This window comes from Microcaecilia unicolor, chromosome 3 (genome assembly GCF_901765095.1).
Source record: "Microcaecilia unicolor chromosome 3, aMicUni1.1, whole genome shotgun sequence".
Classification (NCBI taxonomy): domain Eukaryota; kingdom Metazoa; phylum Chordata; class Amphibia; order Gymnophiona; family Siphonopidae; genus Microcaecilia; species Microcaecilia unicolor.
In genome coordinates this window covers 42,776,657-42,801,197 of record NC_044033.1, presented here as the reverse complement: position 1 = coordinate 42,801,197, position 24,541 = coordinate 42,776,657, and the positions used below count along the sequence as shown (strand labels likewise).

Sequence of the window (24,541 nt, the reverse complement as noted above, 5' to 3'; positions counted from 1 at the left end):
CTGTGCTTGCAACGTTTGCTTTAGACCGATTGTAACTGGTATAAAGCAAACATTATTTAGCGCCTTATACAGAAAGGGGCTCTGTGTGGTTTTATGTTTAAATCTGTTTCTCCGAGGACAAGCAGGCTGCTTGTTCTCACTGATGGGTGACGTCCACGGCAGCCCCTCCAATCGGAAACTTCACTAGCAAAGGCCTTTGCTAGTCCTCGCGCGCCCATGCGCACCGCGCATGCGCGGCCGTCTTCCCGCCCGAACCGGCTCGTGTTCGTCAGTCTTCTTTTGTCCACGCTCGGTACGGTCGTGTTTCGCCGTTCGTGCCCCGGAAAGTTGACCTCGCGCGTCGTTTTCGACTCGTTTCTTCTCAAAAAGTTTAAAAAGTGTTCGGGAAGAGCCTTTTTGGTTTTTTTTCCTTCCCGTATTTCGAGCTTTTCGCCCCGGTAAGTTTTCTTTCGTCGTCGGGGTAGGCCTCAGTTAGGCCTCGGTCGAAATTTTCTTCTCCCTATTTTTGTGGTGCCAATTTTCGTCATTTCGAGTTTTGATCTCGCCGGCGTGACTTTTCCGCCCATGACATCGAAGCCTTCCAGCGGCTTCAAGAAGTGCACCCAGTGCGCCCGGGTAAACTCGCTCACTGACAGGCACGCGTCGTGTCTTCAGTGTCTGGGGGCTGGCACCGCCCTCAGGCCTTGTAGTCTGTGTTCCCTTTTACCAAAGCGGACTCAGGTAGCGAGGTTAGCCCAGTGGAACATTTTGTTCTCGGGCTCTTCGTCGGCATCGGCACCGGGTGTATCGAGTGCATCCGACGTCTTCAGCATCCAGACCTTCATCCTCGGCTGCCGGTGCATCGAGTGCATCGAGGCATCGGCCCTCTGCATCGGCGCTGAGACATCGGACGACTGTATCGACGTCGGTGGTACCGGGACCTCGTCTGCTGATGTCGTCGGACGGTGGTGCTTCATCTGGAGTGCAGGTGAGGGCTGTCCATTCCCCTGCTGGTGACGGTGAGCCTTCGGGTGGGTCTCCCCCTACCCTGAGGGCTCCTGCGGTACAGCCCCCCCGAGACCGACCCTCTTCGGCCTCGGCCCCGAGGAAGAGACGGCTGGATTCTACGTCCTCCTCGTCGGTGCCGGGAAGCTCCGGTGACATGCTTCGCAAGAAGTCGAAGAAGCATCGACACCGGTACCCTTCCCGCATTGGCACCGAGAGCTCTGGGTCGCCGAGGGAGTCGGCACCCAGCAGGCATCGGCACCGAGAGGACCGCTCACCCTCTGTTCAGGAGGTGTCGATGCGCTCCACTCTGGACAGCCCGGAACAGCCTCCACGCCCGGAGCAGACTCTGACATCGACGCCTGCATCGACCTCTATGCCTTTTTCTGCAGCCGCTCTGAACGAGAACCTCCGGGCCGTTCTCCCAGAGATCCTGGGAGAGCTGTTGCTCCCTACCCCTCCGGTACCGGGGGTGTTTGCGCCACTGGTACCGTCGAGCGTGGCGCCGGCTGGTCCATCGCCCGGGGTGAGGTCTCCGGCGTCGGTACCGCGTGCGGTGCCGACCGCGGTCGCCTCCCAGGAAGGCTCCTCGACTACGTCGGCGGAGGGAGCTTCGCCAGTGCGGGCGAGGGAGTCTACCTCTCGACGCTCCCACCGTGGCCGTGGTTCCACGGAGTCGAGCCGGGCACGGTTGCAGACACAGGTTCGTGAACTTGTGTCTGACACCGAGGGTGAGGCCTCGTGGGAAGAAGAGGAAGACATCAGATATTTCTCTGACGAGGAGTCTGAGGGTCTTCCTTCTGATCCCACTCCCTCTCCTGAAAGACAGCTTTCTACTCCCGAGAGTCTGTCTTTCGCTTCCTTTGTCCGGGAGATGTCTACGGCCATCCCCTTCCCGGTGGTTGTGGAGGACGAGCCCAGGGCTGAAATGTTTGAGCTCCTGGACTATCCTTCTCCACCTAAGGAAGCGTCCACTGTACCCATGCATCATGTCCTCAAAAAGAAATTGCTGGCGAACTGGACCAAACCATTAAGTAATCCCCACATTCCCAAGAAGATCGAGTCCCAGTACCGGATCCATGGGGACCCAGAGCTGATGCGCACTCAGTTGCCTCATGACTCTGGAGTTGTGGATTTGGCCCTAAAGAAGGCCAAGAGTTCTAGGGAGCATGCTTCGGCGCCCCCGGGCAAGGACTCTAGAACCTTGGACTCCTTTGGGAGGAAGGCCTACCATTCTTCTATGCTCGTGGCCAAAATTCAGTCTTACCAGCTCTACACGAGCATACACATGCGGAACAATGTGCGGCAGTTGGCGGGCTTGGTGGATGCGCTCCCCCCTGAGCAAGCCAAGCCTTTTCAGGAGGTGGTCAGGCAGCTGAAGGCGTGCAGAAAATTCCTGGCCAGAGGGGTGTATGACACCTTTGATGTTGCGTCCAGGGCCGCTTCTCAAGGTGTGGTGAGTCGCAGACTCTCATGGCTGCGTGCCTCCGACCTGGAGAATAGAATCCAGCAGCGGATTGCGGACTCGCCTTGCCATGCGGATAATATTTTTGGAGAGAAAGTCGAACAGGTGGTAGAGCAGCTCCACCAGCGGGACACCGCATTCGACAAGTTCTCCCGCCGGCAGCCTTCAGCCTCTACCTCTACAGGTAGAAGATTTTTTGGGGGAAGGAAGACTGTTCCCTACTCTTCTGGCAAGCGTAGGTACAATCCTCCTTCTCAACAGCCTGCGGCCCAGGCTAAGCCCCAGCGCGCTCGCTCTCGTCAGCAGCGTGCGCCTCAGCAAGGCCCCTCGGCTCCCCAGCAAAAGCAAGGGACGAGCTTTTGACTGGCTCCAGCAGAGCATAGCCGCCATCCAAGTGTCAGTGCCGGGCGACCTGCCAATAGGAGGGAGGTTGAAAGCTTTTCACCAAAGGTGGCCTCTCATAACCTCCGATCTGTGGGTTCTCCAAATAGTCCGGCAAGGATACACCCTCAATTTGGCCTCAAAACCTCCAAATTGTCCACCGGGAGCTCAGTCTTACAGCTTCCAGCACAAGCAGGTACTTGCAGAGGAACTCTCCGCCCTTCTCAGCGCCAATGCGGTTGAGTCCGTGCCATCCGGGCAAGAAGGGCTGGGATTCTATTCCAGGTACTTCCTTGTGGAAAAGAAAACAGGGGGGATGCGTCCCATCCTAGACCTAAGGGCCCTGAACAAATATCTGGTCAAAGAAAAGTTCAGGATGCTTTCCCTGGGCACCCTCCTTCCCATGATTCAGGAAAACGATTGGCTATGCTCTCTGGACTTGAAGGATGCCTATACACACATCCCGATACTGCCAGCTCACAGACAGTATCTGCGATTTCAGCTGGGCACACGTCACTTCCAGTACTGTGTGCTACCCTTTGGGCTCGCCTCTGCGCCCCGGGTGTTCACAAAGTGCTTGGCTGTAGTAGCAGCGGCACTTCGCAGACTGGGGGTGCAGATGACTATTCGCCTCCTGGAGCTACTGGGGTTTGTGATAAATTATCCAAAGTCCCACCTTCTCCCAGTGCAGAAACTCGAATTCATAGGAGCTCTGCTGGATTCTCGGACGGCTCGCGCCTATCTCCCAGAGACGAGGGCCAACAACTTGTTGTCCCTTGTCTCGCTGGTGCGAGCGTCCCAGCAGATCACAGCTCGGCAGATGTTGAGATTGTTGGGCCACATGGCCTCCACAGTTCATGTGACTCCCATGGCCCGCCTTCACATGAGATCTGCCCAATGGACCCTAGCTTCCCAGTGGTTTCAGGCTGCTGGGGATCTAGAAGACGTGATCCATCTGTCCACGAGTTTTCTCAAATCCCTGTATTGGTGGACGATTTGGTCCAATTTGACTCTGGGACGTCCTTTCCAAATTCCTCAGCCACAAAAAGTGCTGACCACGGATGCGTCTCTCCTGGGATGGGGAGCTCATGTCGATGGGCTTCACACCCAAGGAAGCTGGTCCCTCCAGGAACGCGATCTACAGATCAATCTTCTGGAGTTACGAGCGATCTGGAACGCTCTGAAGGCTTTCAGAGATCAGCTGTCCCATCAAATTATCCAAATTCAGACAGACAACCAGGTTGCCATGTATTACGTCAACAAGCAGGGGGGCACCGGCTCTCGCCCCCTGTGTCAGGAAGCCGTCAGCATGTGGCTCTGGGCTCGCCGTCACGGCATGGTGCTCCAAGCCACATATCTGGCAGGCGTAAACAACAGTCTGGCCGACAGGTTGAGCAGGATTATGCAACCTCACGAGTGGTCGCTCAATTCCCGTGTGGTGTGACAGATCTTCCAGGTGTGGGGCACCCCCTTGGTAGATCTCTTCGCTTCCCGAGCCAACCACAAAGTCCCTCAGTTCTGTTCCAGGCTTCAGGCCCACGGCAGACTGGCATCAGATGCCTTCCTCCTGGACTGGGGGGGAGGGTCTGCTGTATGCTTATCCTCCCATACCTCTGGTGGGGAAGACTTTGTTGAAACTCAAGCAAGACCGAGGCACCCTGATTCTGATTGCTCCTTTTTGGCCGCGTCAGATCTGGTTCCCTCTTCTTCTGGAGTTGTCCTCCGAAGAACCGTGGAGATTGGAGTGTTTTCCGACCCTCATCACACAGGACGGGGCGCTTCTGCATCCCAACCTCCGGTCCCTGGCTCTCACGGCCTGGATGTTGAGAGCGTAGACTTTGCCTCTTTGGGTCTGTCAGAGGGTGTCTCCCGCATCTTGCTTGCTTCCAGGAAAGATTCCACTAAGAGGAGTTACTTCTTTCTGTGGAGGAGGTTTGCCGTCTGGTGTGACAGCAAGGCCCTAGATCCTCGCTCTTGTCCTACACAGACCCTGCTTGAATACCTTCTGCACTTGTTTGAGTCCGGTCTCAAGACCAACTCTGTAAGGGTTCACCTTAGTGCAATCAGTGCATACCATTACCGTGTGGAAGGTAAGCCGATCTCAGGACAGCCTTTAGTTGTTCGCTTCATGAGAGGTTTGCTTTTGTCAAAGCCCCCTGTCAAGCCTCCTACAGTGTCATGGGATCTCAATGTCGTTCTCACCCAGCTGATGAAACCTCCTTTTGAGCCACTGAATTCCTGCCATCTGAAGTACTTGACCTGGAAGGTCATTTTCTTGGTGGCAGTTACTTCAGCTCGTAGAGTCAGTGAGCTTCAGGCCCTGGTAGCCCAGGCCCCTTACACCAAATTTCATCATAACAGAGTAGTCCTCCGCACTCACCCTAAGTTCTTGCCAAAGGTTGTGTCGGAGTTCCATCTGAACCAGTCAATTGTCTTGCCAACATTCTTTCCCCGTCCTCATTCCTGCCCTGCTGAACGTCAGCTGCACACATTGGACTGCAAGAGAGCATTGGCCTTCTATCTGGAGCGGACACAGCCCCACAGACAGTCCGCCCAATTGTTTGTTTCTTTTGATCCCAATAGGAGGGGAGTGGCTGTGGGAAAACGCACCATATCCAATTGGCTAGCAGATTGCATTTCCTTCACTTACGCCCAGGCTGGGCTGGCTCTTGAGGGTCATGTCACGGCTCATAATGTTAGAGCCATGGCAGCGTCGGTAGCCCACTTGAAGTCAGCCACTATTGAAGAGATTTGCAAGGCTGCGACGTGGTCATCTGTCCACACATTCACATCTCATTACTGCCTGCAGCAGGATACCCAACGCGACAGTCGGTTCGGGCAGTCAGTGCTTCAGAATCTGTTCGGGGTTTAGAATCCAACTCCACCCCCCTAGGCCCATGTTTGTTCTGTTCCAGGCTGCACTCTCAGTTAGTTGGTAAATTTTTTAGGTCAATCTCAGTTATGTCCTCGCCGTTGCGAGGCCCAATTGACCATGGTTGTTGTTTTGAGTGAGCCTGGGGGCTAGGGATACCCCATCAGTGAGAACAAGCAGCCTGCTTGTCCTCGGAGAAAGCTAATGCTACATACCTGTAGAAGGTATTCTCCGAGGACAGCAGGCTGATTGTTCTCACAAACCCGCCCGCCTCCCCTTTGGAGTTGTGTCTTCCCTTGCTTTGTTTTGCTACATATGGGACTGACGAACACGAGCCGGTTCGGGCGGGAAGACGGCCGCGCATGCGCGGTGCGCATGGGCGCGCGAGGACTAGCAAAGGCGTTTGCTAGTGAAGTTTCCGATTGGAGGGGCTGCCGTGGACGTCACCCATCAGTGAGAACAATCAGCCTGCTGTCCTCGGAGAATACCTTCTACAGGTATGTAGCATTCGCTTTATTGACGTATTATATAAAACATATATACATAATGTTCAGCAAATAACCTTACTAATACAACAGGCAACTATCGATCTGTCCACATACGTCAAATCATTTTCTTCTTTTATCCCCGAACAACACCCCCTCACCCCACCCTCCCTTCCTTTTAGTTTAAATCTTTTGTTAACAGAATCCATAAAACCCACACTTAATATAATGTCTATCAGTCCTTACTAATACACACATAACTGCCACTCCCTGTGAAAACTCCAGTATCTTCCACTATTACTGAACAAATTTTATAAAGATTGTACAAGATGCATACCCTCCATCTACCCCAAAAAGGACATGGAACTCCATCAGTGAATCAAAATACAATGTTTCCGCAAAACTTTTATTTTCTCCCCCTGTTCCCCCCACTCCTTTACCACCCAAATCTTGACTTACTAAACATCAATTCCCCTCCCCCCAAAACTCTCCCTCGCCCCCTCCCTACCCTCCCTTCCCAAACCATCTTACAATTGCCTAGAGTGTGAGCAACTTAACCTCCTTCACCTCTTATGAACCTTACCCAAGATAGTTTACAAATTGTTAATAATAAAACTCCTACCTCTTGGGCTCATTGTTTGTAAATAAGGGTCCCAAATTGTCAAAAACTGTTTCTTACGTCTTAAAGTGCCTTTCGCGTCTCGAGCTTCCCATGCCATCAATTGGTGTGTCTGATTCCTCCAATGCCTAAATGCGGGAGTCTCCGACCCCACCCAATGTTGTAAAACTGTTTTCCGAGCCACCAAGCACAATTTCCTACAAAGCAGCCGCCCAGGCCCTTTTAAACTGCGAAATGCTCCAGGCACATCCAAAAGTAATTGTTCCATTGAACCTTGAATAGTTCTATCCACCAGGTGCTCCAGAAAACGCACCACCTGGTTCCAAAAACTTTGAACTTTCCGGCAAGCCCAAAATGCATGATAGTATGTATGTCTAGGATGACCACATTTGGAACACTGTGAATCTTGGCCCCCTTCCACATGTGCTAAAATCGCCTTAGTCATATATGCCCGCAAGATCACCCGAGCCTCACATTCCCTCAACCGCATATCAGATGTTAAAGTGTAAACTCCTTTTAAAGATTGTAAAACTTCCCAAGTACATAGCCCCACCCCCGATTCCTCCTCCCATTTTGCCTTGATTCTCTGTGTGGTTTTAACCATTTGCCGTAGCAGCTACCGTAAAAAATGAGCACTCTTTATGATGCACAAACATTTCCAGATGATGCACAGAAAGGAATGCCTACCTTTTAATGTGCAAAATGTTTTGCCAGGTCTGGAGCTGTCATTGCATGAGGGTGACTTCTTGGAGGAGCAGTCTGCTTTTATTTCTTAACAATATTTATTTTTTATTTATTTTTGTTACATTTGTACCCCGCGTTTTCCCACTCATGGCAGGCTCAATGCGGCTTACATGGGGCAATGGAGGGTTTAGTGACTTGCCCAGAGTCACAAGGAGCTGCTTGTGCCTGAAGTGGGAATCGAACTCAGTTCCTCAGTTCCCCAGGACCAAAATCCTCCACCCTAACCACTAGGCCACTCCTAGTGGTTATTCTAACGTGTGTAGCATTGGAATAGAGGGAGGACAAAACAGATGATCAGCCAGTTTGGGAGAGCGCAGAGAACAGCTCCTGAAGGTTTTCAATCCCTAAACTGGGGAAGCTTTCATGCTGGATTCCCCAGGGGCCAGTGTCTTCATTACCCAAACGAGCACCAATCTCTCCAGAGTAGTAAATAGATTTGTATCCTGATGTATTTTCCCCAGGATCCACTTAAATCTGGTGAACTGGTAGATGCAGGGAATCCCACAAGCAGCCTGATGAGAAACAAAAGAAATGGTCAGTAGGCTGGGGAAAGCCCCTATGATGTCAGAAATCCCTCCTACAAATAGAGGAGAAGTAAAAGCAAACAGCCAGTTGGCTAGGGAAAGCGCTTATGATGTTAGCCTATGTCAAGAGTGACATCAGCGAAAAGGCAGAGTTTAGCCCCCAAGCACATGGCAAAAGGGGGCAGCCTGAGCGAAAGCAAGTATAAGCCCAGAGCAGCTAAGCCATATCTGGGAAGTGCCTAGAAGTGATCAGCAGTGCAAGGGAGCCATAGTGTGAGCACAAGTGCACCCGAGTGAGAGGAGAGTCAACAGAAGAGAGGAGTCCTGTGAGCGAGCATGCACAGAACATGGATACTTTCCGAGAGACTCTTCTGCATATGTGCTAGGTGCTTTCCCTACCGAACCACTTGCAGAATTTCCGTGCATCACATTTGCATGAGATTTTCTTTGAGTTTCGGTTGCTGCTTGGAAATCATTAGTTTAATTATGGGTATAAACGCACACGGTTTTTAACTGCAACTTTTGAGATAAGGCCTCCCTATAACACCATCAGTCTCAAGGTAATGGAGACTTTTTTTTTTTTGGGGGGGGGGGATGCACATTTCCTAAATCTGACATATTATACTTAATAAATTCAGGAAAAGAATGCCTTTTTTACTACCTTTGTTGTCCGAGCGTTGCTTTGGTCCTAGTGTGTGTATCCTGCTTTTTTCTTAACACTCTCCAGCGTCTTCTGACCTTTTGACATTTCTTCTCTATGTCCACCATCCATGTTTTGTACTTGTCTCTATCTGTCCTGTCTAGTGTTCCTCTCTGTCTGTGTCCTCTCCAGAGCCAGCATCTCGTTTGAGTCCCTGTCCTTCCTCATGTCCGACTTCTCTCCTCTCTCTCTCTCCCCTTCCTCTGTAGTCTGGCATCTATCTCACTCCCTCCCTCTCTCCAAATGAGCCAGTGTCTCTCCCCCAGTCCAGTCTTTGCTTCTCTGTTTCCCTCTGCCCCCTCCCCTCATCCAGCATCTGCCGCTTCCTCCCTTGTTCTCCAGGTCTCTGTTCTCTGTTCCCTCACCTCACTCCATCCTAGGTTCAGGGGACTTGATGATGGGTAGGAAACATTTTCTAGGGAAGCAAGGAGGGGATTAATTGGAGGGAAAATGAGAAAGATCAGTTGAGGTGGATGAGGGGATTAATATCAGGGATATGAGACTGAAAGAGAATTCTGCAAAGAGGGATCTGATTTCTTTAGAGAAAGCAGTCTCCTGAGAATTTGACAACATCTTGTACTAGAGCTGTACCCTTATTTCATAGGTGGAGCTCTAAATGGTCTCTCTAGTGACATACGTTTAGTAGCAACACACGCATTGCTTTGTGCTTTGCAGGTCACGATTGGCTTTCTTTTAGCAGTCTGAGGAGAGATGCAGTTTGTGGCCATTTTTTTTCATGCACAGATATAAAGTCCCACCCATTTCAAGGACTGCTAGAGACTGACACAGTTAACGTTACTACTGATACACCGTGGTAAACCACGGTAAATCTACAGTAATGGCAACACTGAAAAAACTTCCTGTGGAAGCGGGAACTAAGCTTTTTACTGCCCCGCAGGAACGGTAAAAAGCCTTGTTCCTGCTGTAAAAAAAAAAAAATCCTATCCTCCCCACGGGTGTCACCACATAGCATTTCCTGCTGTCAACCGGCAGCGTCAGCGATTCACACAGGCCAGCAGTCGTGGCCTTCCTCCAGTGAAGTCCCACTCTCTCTACTGCAACTTCCTGCTTAGTGTCAAACAGGAAGTTGCAGTAGAGAGGGTGGCATTTGGCAGGAGGAAGGCCACGACACCAGCTTTGATGAATCGCTGTTGGCTGGCTGCAGGCAAGAGTAACACCTGTTGATCTTTTTAACGCTTTGAGAGGAGCTTGGCTGTTTTGCTGATTAGGGCTTCACTTTCCTCTGTCTGGTTTTTTTATCCCTTGGTTAGAAAGGTTTATTAAATTGCTGATGTGTGCATCTCCTCTCCCCCTTATTTCTTGGCAATAGTTAAGGCTGCGATTGTCCAACTTTACACATTCTAGGATCATGGAGAAAGATGTGGCTTTTGTGATTTTTCAGAAGTCTGGAGTGGCTGCAGGCATAAGACCCATCAAATTTAGGCCGAGAAAGTTACATTGAAGTCTGCACATGGGCGAGATCAGAGCACTGTGAGAGCAATTAAACCAATGCTATTTTGCTATTTGGAATGTCCTGGGTTTCTCTTAAGCAGGGAAAAAAAACTAATTCCTGCGAAGCTCTATTTATGTTTTGGGTGAGTGTGCCGGTTGCACTGTATTTTGCTGATCACTCCAGGCATTATGATTAAGCTATTTTTCTGTGGGTACCGTGCTGGATATCACTGCCAGTAGTTGTACTACTCTCCTTCTAGCAAGTTAAAAACATTGATGGCTAAGTTTCTATAGATTTTATTTTATACCTGCAAAACAGTTTGAGGTTCCTGACATTTTTTTTTTCAGGCGGAGTGGGATGTTCTGTGAATGCCTGAATCTTTCTTATCATGATTGTAGATCCTTTTCCTTCTGCCTTCTTAATATTTATAAACTGCTTCGGTATGGCAAGTCCTAATAAAGCATAAAAATAAGTTTGATCCTTCAAGCATCTGCTGGGTTTGTAGGGAATATCTGATAAAAACAGATATATTTATGATTATTTAACATAGTAACATAGTAGATGACGGCAGAAAAAGACCTGCACAGTCCATCCAGTCTGCCCAACAAGATAAACTCATATGTGCTACTTTTTGTGTATACTTTACATTGATTTGTATCTGCCATTTGCAGGGCACAGACCGTAGAAGTCTGCCCAGCACTAGCCCCGCCTCTCCCACCACCAGCCCCGCCACCCAATCTTGGCTAAGCTTCTGAAGATCCATTCCTTCTGAACAGGATTCCTTTATGTTTATCCCACGCATGTTTGAGTTCCGTTACCGTTTTCATCTCCACCACCTCCCGCAGGAGGGCATTCCAAGTATCCACTACTCTCTCTGTGAAAAAATACTTCCTGACATTTTTCTTGAGTCTGCCCCCCTTCAATCTCATTTCATGTCCTCTAGTTCTACCGCCTTCCCATCTTCGGAAAAGGTTTGTTTGCGGATTCTTTCAAATATTTGAATGTCTGTATCATATCACCCCTGTTTCTCCTTTCCTCCAGGGTATACATGTTCAGGTCCGCAAGTCTCTCCTCATATGTCTTGTAACGCAAATCCCATACCATTCTTGTAGCTTTTCTTTGCACTACTTCAATTCTTTTTACATCCTTAGCCAGATATGGCCTCCAAAACTGAACACAATACTCCAGGTGGGGCCTCACCAACGACTTATACAGGGGCATTAAAACCTCTTTTTTTCTGCTGGTCACACCTCTCTCTATAAAGCCTAGCAACCTTCTAGCTACGGCCACCGCCTTGTCACACTGTTTCATCGCCTTCAGATCCTCAGATACTATCATCCCAAGATCCAGCTCCCCGTCCGTACATATCAGACTCTCACTGCCTAACATATACGTCTCCCGTGGATTTCTACTCCCTAAGTGCATCACTTTGCATTTCTTCGCATTGAATTTTAATTGCCTAACCTTAGACCATTCTATTAGCTTCCGCAGATCTTTTTTCATGTTTTCCACTCCCTCCGGGGTGTCCACTCTGTTACAAATCTTAGTATCATCTGCAAAAAGGCAAACTTTACCTTCTAACCCTTCGGCAATGTCACTTACAAATATATTGAACAGAATCTGTCCCAGCACCTATCCCTGAGGCACTCCACTACTCACCTTTCCCTCCTCCAAGCGAATTCCATTAACCACCACCCTCTTGCGTCTGTCCGTCAACCAGTTCCTAATCCAGTTCACCACGTTGGGTCCTGTTTTCAGCCTGTCAAGTTTATTCATGAGCCTCCTGTGGGGAACCATGTCAAATGCTTTGCTGAAATCTAAGTAGATTACGTCTATAGCACGTCCATGATTCAATTCTCCGGTCACCCAGTCAAAGAATTCAATGAGATTCGTTTGGCACAATTTCCCCATGTTGTCTCTGATCTTGCAACTTGTTGGCTTCTAGGAAATTCACTATCCTTTCCTTCAGCATCGCTTCCATTACTTTTCCAATAACCGAAGTGAGGCTTACCGGCCTGTAGTTTCCAGCTTCTTCCCTATCACCGCTTTTGTGAAGAGGGACCACTTCCGCCATTCTCCAATCTCACAGAACCTCTCCCGTCTCCAAGGATTTATTAAACAAATCTTTAAGAGGACCCGCCAGAACCTCTCTGAACTCCCTCAATATCCTGAGGTGGATCCTGTCTGGTCCCTTAAGCTTGATATTCTGCTGTACGCTAAGAGAGTCAAAGTATTTAACTTCCCTCCCCCTCCCCATGTTTTATATTAAATCAGCTTTTTAAATTACAGTCAATCCACAATTTAATGGATTTTGGATTTAACAGACAAACTACCAGTGGCTGTGTGTATTATAACGACAGTGCTCAGTGCTGAAATTAAGTTATTTGATGGTCACGGCCAAGATTTCAGAATTCAGAAGCAACCGAATTCCAAAACAATTAAAATTTATGTATATATTAATGCATGATATGTAATGTTTTCTAATATAGCTAAATTTGTGGGTTTTAATGTGAAAACTGCTTGCATTTTAAAATATATAAAATGTGATATTTTTCAGACACTTCAATTTAATGGACAATTCTATTTAGCAGACACCAAATCCCCTCAATCTGTTAAATCGAGGGTTGACTATAGTTGGGTTAAATGCAGTATTGGGGACTGATGTATGTACACCAGGCTACACTTTCTTCACCTTTCATCAGGGTTGGGGCTCTCTCTGGTCAGGCCAAAGATAGTTGCCCTAGTCACACTCCCCTAACGCTATCCCTGGCATGTGCCATCTTTATATTTTGCACAGTACAGGAGTAAATACATCTTTTTCTGTATCTTTGGTGTTATACTAAATAACTGTTTGAGGCTTGTGCAGATGGGGATCAGAGCTTTTGGGGATGGGGACAAGCTTTGTCCCCATGTCATTCTCTATTTGCTACATCCCACACATTTTGGACTGGTCTGGTAAGAACACTAAGGAAGGAGAAATTGTCTTACCTGATAATTTTCTTTCCTTTAGTCCTACCAGACCAGTCCAGAGAAACTAGCTGGCATATTCATTGATGTGCTCTCAGTTACTATAATTTTATTAAAGGTATTTTCATACTTAATATTCAGAGTCTTGTAGTTGCAAGACTTAAAGAGTCTGAAAGTTAAAGGATTAAAACCTGTGGCTTCAATTACATTAACTAGGGTGCAATGGGATTCATTGCTTTTATCATTTGAAATACTGAAGAGCTAAGACTGCACAATGCACTTAGGACAGCTCTTAGCGCTTGGCCTCTTTCTCCTTGGTTCTAAATTTAGAATCATTGACAATCAGAGCAAATGCTTTGAAAATACATTTCTGCATAAAGAAATAGATCTCTCAAGAAATAGCATATGCTAATTGTTAATGTTTGATGATGATCATCAGAGTGTCTGTCAAATATGTATGTTGGGGTTAGCAGAATTGAATTTGTTTATATTTCCCTTGGAGCAAAAGCATGGTTTTCACATCAGTTATAGAATGCAGAGAACTCCAGAATGCAGAATCAGCATTCCTTTTTTGGTGCTATGGGGTTGATAATCTGTATTGACTGTAGAGGCATTGAACCAACAGGATCTGTTGTAGATGGTCTATAGTTGCTAAGTGATAACTTTGCATTTATTTATAGAATATTTATATTGGGGGGGGGGGGGCATGGATTTCATATACTGCCTTTCTGTGCTACAACCAAAGAGGTTTACATTTTATTATATATAGGTACTTTCTCTATCCCTAGTGGGCTCACAATCTAAGTTTTGTACCTGGATCAATGGTGGGTTAAGTGACTTACCCAGAGCCACAAGTTGCTGCAGTGGGATTCGAACCCGGTTCCCTTGCTTCTCAGCCCACTGCACTAATCATTAGGCTACTCCTCTGCTCCTCATTATATACCATCTTCCTTAAAAAGATCATTCAAGATGGTGTACACAATAATCAGAAGACAATCAAAAGAGAACAATAGAGCTAACGAGTCAAGTGACCTTGATATTTGAATCCTGAAGTTACTTTCTTCTGTGTTCTGTTCGAGCAGTGCTAGTGGGCCACGTGACCATGAAATAAGCAAGTGGCTAGTTATATATTTAATTTGCTAGCAGCGTTCACATAAGGAACAGGGTGCGTTTCTTGGGCGAGCTCCTTGGGGTGGGCACCATGGGGTGTCACTACCAAATAGAAATGCTTTGATTCTTGGGTCTATTGTGTGTCTTTCTATTTGGGGGGGTAGGGTCCGTGAAAATAAGGTGACTTTTTTCTAGTATGGCTGAGCAGCACCATCCCAATCTCTTACCTGGGTCCATAGACATTTCAGGACCCTGAAATGATCTCAGTTTGTTTTATTCATGTATTTATTGGAATTTATTAAACTCCTTTATTCGTCAGGTATGCTATCTCATTAACTTCTTGTCTTATTCTGCTGCCTCTCCCAGTAAATCATTATTATCTGATTGCACCTATATGACGATTAAGAGTTCATTTTGAGATTTGATTAAATATCTGGAGTGCAATTGTTATTTCTCACTCAAACATGGTTAAAAATGGAAAAGTTCCCTCCCCTCGGAATATTCTTCTTTCTCTTTATCTAGATCATCTAAGAAAGGAGATGGTTTAGCAGTTATTTTTTTTTTGGATGAGTTACCCCTGGTTGAACTACCATCTTCATCATCTTACCCAGAGACCATAGTAATTAAACTTAAATGATCTTTTCTTTTCTTTCTTTACTTGATATTTTACTCTACTTTAGCAACATTTAGTTCTATATGGGATAACTCACTCGCTTTGATCTATTGCTGATGCTTCAGTTCAGTTCCCTAATCCCATAATTGTGGGAGACTTCAATGCTCTTGTTGACAATTATCAGCATCCTGTAGTTTCCTGCTTTCTTTTTGATCTTGGACAACATGTTAATTTTCTAACACATCTGGTAGGTCATATGTTGGCTCTAATTACTTCCCAATTCTCTTTCTCGATTATTTTCTAAGATCAGTACATTACCAGTCTCCTGGCCAGATTACTCTGTGTTGCAGTTTTCAGTAGCTTCCTCTTTGGTACTATGCCCCCCAAGAGCAGCTGGAATACCTGACATGGCAAATTCACCATTTAAAACCAGATCTGGTTTCTCCTTTATTTACACTTTCTGGAAGAATTTCAGTACATGCTGTTGATCACCAAGCTCAAGGTTGGAATTCAAAGCTCAAGGTTGGAATTCAGTTCTAGAAAGATTGTTAAATGATTTAGCACCTTTGAAAGGTTCCAGTTGTTCTGTATCCCATTGTCAAACATGGTATCGTGAAGGTGCTTAGGGCTCCACAAATATGGAGGAAAAAAAATCCCAGTTGCAACTCACTTCAGCTTTGTAGCTCATGACAAAGATCTTTTGATTTTCATTTAAAACTTGCTAAAAGAAATTATTTTACCAATATAATTAAATCCTCACAAAATCCTGCTAAGAACTTCTTTTCTTTTCTCTGGCTTAACACGAGCTTTGTCTTGTCTTCAAGAGTCTCCTTTGCTGAAGAATTAGTTCAGTATTTTGTGTCCAAGATCACTACCCTTAAGCACATGTTTTTACTAGATCAAGTGCCAGTATGCAGAAGATCAGAACACCTACCTGATTCACACTTACCATATTTTTATGCATATTATGTTAGCACACGTATAGCATGCAGAAATTGGCAAGCTATGGAAAAAAACTGATATAACATACACATGAAAATACCATGCTCATTATATGAGTAAAAATCTAGAAGCCTTCTGCCAGCATTTGCCTCAAATCTGTTTTCTCTCTCTCCCCCCCCCCCCCCCCCCCCCCCCCCCCCCCCCCGCTGTTCTCAACATGTCCTGCATCTCTCCTTTTCCCTTTCTCTCTTCCCTGTCTGTACTTGTTCATTGTCTTGGGTGGACACAGGAAGTTGTTCTGGAGAAAAGGCCCTGATACTACCACAAGGCTACCAGTCTGGATCACTGCTGTATATGTAGATTTGGGAGTTGGGGGAGAAGCATATCATGGTTATGGTTGAAAGTGTATTATGTTGCAGTTTTTGTCTTGATTTTGGTGAGCTGCTAGTTGGAATGAGATAATGATTCTTCATTTGTTCTGTGGGGTGCCACTGAACAGTTTACAAGAGCACTGTTTTATTGACCATGATAGATTATGGTCTAAATTGTACAGCGCTGCGTAACCCTGGTAGCGCTTTATAAATGTTAAGTAGTAGTAGTATGGCAGCCCTGTCATTAAGCTGTGAATGTGTTTATAGTCTTTTTTTTTTTTTTTTTTTTTTTTTTTTTCCTTATGGAGGAGGTAATTTTGCAAAGTGTTTCAAGTGTCATGGCATTTGATATACTGGCCTTAAATTACTCTCCAGAGCAGTTTTACAGATTACAAATAATATAGAAGGAAATAATATCAAATCATAGGCAAGAGAAATAGAAAAGTATCATTCAGAGTCGGCCACCTGACAGGTGCAAAAAAGGTAGGGTCGGGAGCTTCAGTATTTTCCATTGGTGAACCCTGTTCTACCTGTGGAACAGGGCTTTTATAAAATTACCCTTTGGAATACAAACACACACACACACAAATATATGTGGTGACGTGTAGTTGTGTACCTAGGTTGGTGCTGCTATGTCTCCCCGCCCCTCCCCCAGCGCATCACCCCCCTCCTCTGAAGCGCATCATTCTCACCATCTGGGGGTGCACGAAGCAGTCATAGCTGTCTGTTCCTCTGGTCCCCTGCCCCGGAGCAGGAAGTAACATCAGAGGGTGCAGGGAGCTGGTGTAGCTGACAGCCGCGTGACTGCTTCTTGCACCTCCTTGTTGCCTGCACCCGGGGGTGGACTGCCTCCACTACCCTGCCCTTGGTACGCTAGAAGTGACAGGAAGGTATAGATTTTGATGTGACCTGTGTATAGATATTCCTTGGGGCATAGTTTGGACAGAGTGTGGGTGAAGGTTTGAAATGCATGCATAGTTCATAGAATATGTGCACATGTGCTTTTCACCCTTGTGCTTCTCCTAAACAGATGCAATTTATTTGCAATCTCTGCAGGTTTCATGTGTCTGTTTATGAAGAGAAACAGGCACCTATGTGTATTTCTAGCTCTAAAGTAGATGCCTACCTGCATTTCCTGCCTCCAGAATGTGTAGTGTATATAGTGTGAACAAGACGTTATTTTCCTTTCCAAAACAGATCACATTCCAGTTCATTGCAACATTTTCCACTTTGGTGCCTTTAGTAGATTGTTCATCTGTGCTACAAGAGAGGAATGACCTCCCCGAGGTAAGTCTGCTTTATTTAGCACATGCAACTAAAAGAACATATTTTTTTACATTCAAGAAATGAATGCATATAAAAATGACAATACATTTGTGCAAGGACAGACAGCATTGAAAAGCACTTTGGTACAAATAAATTTGTAACTCCGTTTAGTATTTTTATCAGATTTAGATAAACTCGTGTGTATGTATGTTCCGTTGAATTTTTTTAATGTTTTTTTTTTTTTAGGCAGAATGCAGTAGTTTGAAATTGTTAGTCATGGTTTTTGTTTACTGTGGGAATTTTAGGTGGAGAGAGAGTTGTGCTCAGCTACTGCAGAATTTGAAGATTTTGTACTACAGTTTGTAGACAGGTGAGTTTACTATGAATGTGAAATGGTATGTAAGATATATGAAATTGTGTAGCTTGCCTATTGATTTACACATGCTTTTTAAAAAAAATATTACTATTGGTGCAGATGTTTTGCACTCATAGACAGCAGCACGCTTGAACAAACAAGAGAAGAGACGGAAACAGAAAAGATGACGCACTTGGAGAGTTTAGTGGAGTTGGGCCTCTCCTCCACATTTAGTACAATCCTCACACAGTGTTCAAGAGAAATATTTAAGGTAAAACAACTTAATTGTGAAGGTGTTGTATTTAAGAGGCTTATCCCTCTCATCTTAAGCTTTTCAAGATGCCATTCAAAGTGCTTTTCAGCTTATGTGCTTCCAAGCAATTAACTTGATTCCAAGTTAGCAGACTGGCCAGCTCTTCAGCTGGTTTGTTCTGCTGTCTTGCACAATTGATCCCTTCTTTGCTGGTAGCTGGTTGGAGCATGCATGCAGTGCTCTCTTGCTTATGGAGTGTATGACTATTCCCTGCATGGTTGAAGGAATGCATCCTTTTGGGTGCTAGTCCAGGCACTCATGAGGAGAAATAAAGGTGCAAAGATAGAAAATCCAAACTGGGGGATATGAACTCGTTCACTAAATTTGTATATATGTAGAAATGAGTATTAGGTGCTGCTGATTAGCTTAAATATTTAATACTATATGGATTTATACCCATTGGAATATTTAATTTAGTTTTCCTACAGCAGATCATATTCAGTACATTTCCTAGTTATTTTGACATATTTGCTGATGAAATGTGACAGGATTTTTATTTAAAGTAGGCTCTCATTAAATTGAAAATCATATTTTTTTCTAAAAATATCTTTGGAAATATCTTCCTCATTAGTAATTAACATTTTCTGAGTGAGTAATAGTTTTTAAATCTACCCTTGTCATAAGCAGTTTAAATGTATTACTGCACAAACTTGTTTCTGTATCTCCTACAAAGGTAGAGTAACTTAATGAACAAAAAATGTTATATTTATTTGTAAATATTTCTACAGCATCCTCTCTCCATGGTTCAGTTAGGATATTAAGTTTGTGCTAATCAGAATTCTGTATAGTAGAGAGCAGTTTATTGCCTGTTTTTATGGGATAGTTGTTTTAATTGATCCATCTGCAAATGTTCTGCTCTTAAGGTTGCCCTGGATAAGGTTTATAACTTTGCCGTTTCAAGCATATTTGAAACCAGAGTTTCTGGCCGAATGGTTGCTGACATGTGCAGAGCTGCAGTAAAGGTAAGAAGTATTAATGTTTTCGTTTGCCTTTTATCAGTTTTAAAGGTGCTACAATTTAAAAAAAAAAAAAAAAAAAAAAGAAACCTTAGGTAAATATTCACCTTGGTGGTCACTCGTTAACTTCAAAATGATGACTTACACATTTAAAGTTATGTTTTTTTCATCCACACTATCTGAGTGGTACTGCTGAAAATTCATATACAGTGTTAAATGGATAAGTGTGTCCATATTGGCAAACTGACTCCTTAGAGGTTGTATTTGCTGCTAAGAGGCTGAACTGGCCATTTTGAAGCTGGGATTCATGAGCAGAAGCAGCTAGGGATTGCTCTGCTCCTCCCTCCCCTGTAAATAGCTAGCAGAAGAACCTCAGTGTGGGCCACTGGGGCTTGGGGGATGGAGGTAGTGAGCAGTTGTAACAGGGGATTGGGGATGGGTGGGAAGTTGGTTAAAAAAAATGATTGAGGGGGATTGGGGAAGGCTCTCTTTTGTCTAGTGCTGGCCCTTTGTTTCTCACTGGAAACAACAGAATATGCTTTAGGGTAGAGGCTGACTGAAACCAGGCTTTTCAGCTTTGGCCAGAACCAGATCTGCAACTAAAATTCACTGCTTGGTTTTGACCAAAGACAAAACTAAAACTGGTCAGGTCCTGCCTTCCGAACAACACCTTCTTCCTAACCCAGGATCAGACAGAGCCACATCCAACTCCCCCTCTGCCCCCCCCCCCCCGGCCTACCTCTACTCCCTTTAGTCTAGTTGCTTTTGGTTGAAGGGGGAGGGTACAGAGAGTGGGCAGCAGCTTTAAGAAGATGGAGGGGGGGGGGGGGTGTCATCTGCTGCTGAAAATGCACTGACATTTTCGGCTAAAATCGAAATGTGGCCAAATTAGCATTTTGGGTCCGTTTCGGCACCAAAACCAAAATTTGGGTAGTTTCTATCTTAAAGGCCTGTTATCCCTGGGGTGGAAAAATTCTTTCCATGAATAACACAGCTTGGGAGGTTTCACTCATTTTGTGTAATAATGAGCTGCTTTGTATTTCATTATTAGTTAATCTACATTGTGCGTTATGAGCAAATAATTAACAATTTTGCCAATTAATGTGTGCTATTCTCTTATCGGGTGGCTACTAAAATGGTCAGTTGTCTTCATCATAAAAACATGTGGACAGACTTAAATATATTTCTCCACGGAAAAGATGGTGAATGTGTGGAGTGATCTCCCGGTGGGAGTGGTGGAGATTTAGACTGTATCTGAATTTAAAAAAGGTTGGGACAAGTAGATAGGATTTCTGAGAGAGGAAGGGATAGTAGATGGGATAAGCCATATGTGTCTTTGCCTTTATTTTTCTTATCTAATAGTTGTAGCAGTCCCAAAAATCTTAAACTTAACTGTGGCCTGAGCTAGGAAAAACATATGCTCTTTGCCTCTCAGATCCTTGGTTGATTGAACATTTATATACTTCTTTGCATAATTGATCTAGGTCTAATTTTATATTTTTACTGTTTGTTTCAGTGTCGCCCTGTGGAGTCGTTGAAGCTCTTTTTGCCTCATTGCTGTAGTGTTATAACTCAACTTACAAGCAGTAAGCTCTGAAGGCTTCTTATTTTATTATTGAGGTTTAGTTCTTTTATTCTGATTCTGTTTTTCTCATTGAGCTTTATTTACATTTATTTTTACGATTCTTAAATATTTTCATTTTTTCTTCAAAATGCCTTTTGGTATTAGCAAAGAAAAGAGATTAGAAATGAAGTATAAATATCCAAAGTACTCAGAATCATGTCTTGCTTAAGTAATAGGACTAACTTTCACTTCTCTGCTATATAGATGATGATATCTTGCATGAAGAAGAGTTGGATAAGGAGTTACTCTGGAATCTTCAGCTTTTGTCAGAGGTATTATAAATTATCATAAGCTGATTCCCACCTCGAGTGTGTAGATTAAATTTTGAAATGACTGTTGTTGCAATATTCTTTGAACTAGAGCTTTCTATGTTACCTCATATTGGCAAGTAACAGCAGTTATCAAAGACCCATTAAAGTTTGCTATAAATAGGTCAGGAGATGGATAGACTGAATGGGCATTATGGTTCTTATCTGTTGAAATATTCCATTTTTCTCTAGGCTAGTTTGTTCAGGGTTGCGTGAAATAAAGCAGAAGATCTAGCTTATGGAAGTGAGTTCATGTGCATTTCTTCCAGTCTTGTATATGGAGATATTGGGGTGTTTCTTCCTGCCTCTAGTATAGTGAAGGCTTTTATTTTCTGTATTGCCTTAGTTCTTCTCCCGTTGAGAGGGACTCCTTTCACAAGCCTTGTAGAATACTGTAGCTCTTACTATCCCATAGTACAGTATGTGGTGTGAAAGAGCTGAAGAGCAACCTTGTGCCACCTTTTTGTCAGATTCTAGGAGGTAGGAATTTTGTGCATATACATCAGGCAGACTTACTCTTAAAAGGAAGCAACTGGGCAGACGATCCACAAAATTGAAAGCGGCAGCGAAAAGGACAGATCACAATAAGAACAGTTATCTTTGAATCTTTATTTTTATGAGGTCTGAAAATAAAATCAAGCAAGCAAGCCTGACACTGGCCACATTTCGTTCACACAAGGGTAGTGTTAGGGGCTGGACAATACTAATAACAAATAAAACAAACTTGTTAGTTAAAAATAAATACATGGTAAACAAATACATAAACAAAAGTAAAATGCAACACCAAAACATGTACATAATGACTCAATAACTAAATGATATACCACAAATAGCAAGTAAATAATAAACAACTAAATGAGACATACAAAAAAAAAGAACACCTACCCATGTAGAGGAAAAATAAATAAAAGCACCTCAGCTCAACATTTGTGTTGGCTGACTATATATATTGGAGTATTGGAGGATTAAGAGACTTGCCCAGAGTCACAAGGAGCTGCACTGGGACTCATACCCAGTTTCCTCTGGTTCTCAGGCCACTGCACTACCCTAAATGGTGTGCTGGACTGCTGGGTGAAGGATATATATATATATATATATACCCTAAATGGTCCAGCACACCATTTAGGGTATATATATATATCCTTCACCCACCAGTCCAGCATACCATTTAGGGTAGTGCAGTGGCCTGAGAACCAGAGGAAACTGGGTTTGAGTCCCAGTGCAGCTCCTTGTGATTCTGGGCAAGTCTCTTAATCCTCCAATACCCCAGGTACAAAGTAACTGTAATTTCCTTGTCATCTATACCAGACCAGTCCAGACTAATGGGTTGTGTACATATACCAGCGGAAGGAGACAGTGAAAATAGTTCCAAGTAAACCGCCCCTTAAGGGTATCGTGCAGCCTGGAATGTTCAGTATTTTCTCTGTCTCCTAGCGGATGGTGGATGGATCGTTCAGCTGCTCTGGATTGCTGGCTGGTAGCTCCTCTGAGGTAAACCTTTATTTATTCCTGTCACTAGTGAAGAAGATTGTTTAAAAAAAAAAAAGAAGAAACTGTTTTTCCTTCTTTCTGTTGCCTGTTACCTGATTTATTTTTAGTTCCTTTTTCTCAGGGCCTCTTTTGCTTTTGGTGGACGCTGTCCTTGCGTTCGGCTTCGCTTCTCTGCCTTCTCAGGTTTTGTCGGGCCATTTTGTTCCCTCGCGGTGTTTTCATTTTTTCCCACCTTTGGCAACGTATTCTAGGGGGCCGCTTGCAAAGTTTCTTTCAATTTCGCTGGCCGGCATCTGATTCTGAACTTGGACCCTTCCGACCTGGTACCAGTTGCTTTGATTTTTTTTGTGGGGCATAGCTCGTGTCTGGATCATGAAACTCAGTTGTTTTTCTCCTCTTCACGGTCTTAGATGGCGGCTGGTTCAGAGGGTGGCCCCGTTGGTGGAACTTGTACCTTTGTGGTTCGGAGTGCTTAGTCTGCCGTTTCCAAAGTGGGGGAAGTCTCTCACCGGCTCAGTTTGGCTGCAGGCTCGGTCCTTTTAGTCCAGGGCTGTTTTTTCTTTCCTGTCAACCTTACGCGGCTGTTGGTCAGTTCTTTTTCAAACCATCCAGTCTCTGCTGCTTCAGTCATCTTGCTTGAGACGCCCCTGCTATTTGATTCTTGTTTTGGCAGCAGTTTTTCCTCCCTTCCTTAGGGAGGTTCTGGTTCTCTCGTCCCCGTGTATCCCTCCTGTCTGCTCTGGTTTGTCTGCAGGGTACTTTCCTTCTGGTGGGGGTCCGAGTTGCCCTTGGTGTGCAACTGCTAGCTCATATCCCTCTTCTGAGTACCCTAGGGAGCGCCATTCTTGCCAGTCTTTTGCTTGGACTCAGTTCAGTGTCTCTTTACGGGAATGTGCCTTTTTAGGACTAGTTTGCCACAGCTCTTCCTTGCTTTCGGGCGGGAATTTTAGCCTAGCACAGGCGGATTTTGCCTTTTCTAGTTTCAGGCACCTCTCTCCTGGCACACTCGGCACTCCTTCCTTTTTCTGTAAGGGGCGCAGTTCTGTGCGTCTGGATTATCGCCTCTTAGCTCTGCGCTTTTCTCTACTTTTCTGCAGGGAAGTGGCTCTGTTCTAGGTCTGGAGTTTGACTGTCCCTTAGCTGGTTTTTCCTCAGTTTGGTGTTAGTGGCCAGCTTCCTCTTTGTTCCTGGCCTGGCGAGAGTTGTTCCTTCCTCTGTGCCATACGGCTGCATTTTGCTCCCTATGGTCTGAGGATTCCAGATCTGTGGTGCTTACCTCTCTCTTGGTGGGAGTTCTTTCTCTACGTTGACTGCTGCTCTGTCTCAGTTGCCTAGGAGGGCGGTCATTGTGGCTCAGAGACCACTTGGGGGCCGAGAGTCTCTCTTGGGGCACAGGGCCTTCTCTTCTTGTAGTTTTAGTCCCTCTGGGCCAGGGGAGTGCAGCGCCAGGTCTGCATTTCCACAAGTTGTGCTCCTTTCTTGTTGGCCTCTTGGCAGCACCTTCTTTTCTGGCTGTTCGCCGGGGCTCCATCTATGCATTTTGCTTGTTGAGCACAGCTCCATCGCTGTATGTTGAGCACAGCCCCGTCGCTGTATGTTGAGCACAGCCCCGTCGCTGTATGTTGAGCACAGCCCCGTCGCTGTATGTTGAGCACAGCCCTGTCGCTGTATGTTGAGTACAGCTTCATTGTTCCATGCAGTTCCACCGTTCCATGTTGGGCACGGCTCCATTGCTGCATGTTGGGCACAGTTCCACAGTTCCAGGTTGGCTTTAGCTCCATCGCTGTATGTTGAGGACAGCAGTGTCATGGCATGTTGAGTGAAGTTCCTTCACTACATATTCTGCAACCTTTCATTTCTGCATGTTGAACACGGCTCCATTGTCGCATGTTGAGTGTAGTTCTTTCTCTGCAGGTCTCAGTGTGGGGCGCAGCCCTGTGTCTGCATGTAGAACACGGCTCTGTCTCTGCCTGTGGAACGCAGCTCCCTGTCTGTGTG

At 45.4% G+C, this 24,541-nt stretch overlaps 1 protein-coding gene across 2 annotated transcripts in view; it reads left to right on the top strand.

Annotated features, from left to right (window-relative positions):
* Positions 1–24,541, top strand: part of PSME4 (proteasome activator subunit 4) — a 363,943-nt gene that overhangs the window by 146,886 nt on the left and 192,516 nt on the right. For both annotated transcript variants that reach the window (XM_030195844.1, XM_030195843.1), the window contains 6 exons: positions 17,428–17,517; positions 17,802–17,866; positions 17,972–18,122; positions 19,028–19,126; positions 20,637–20,706; positions 20,949–21,016. In XM_030195844.1, the coding sequence (XP_030051704.1) occupies positions 17,428–17,517; positions 17,802–17,866; positions 17,972–18,122; positions 19,028–19,126; positions 20,637–20,706; positions 20,949–21,016 (543 nt within the window). The remainder of the gene's footprint in view (positions 1–17,427; positions 17,518–17,801; positions 17,867–17,971; positions 18,123–19,027; positions 19,127–20,636; positions 20,707–20,948; positions 21,017–24,541) is intronic.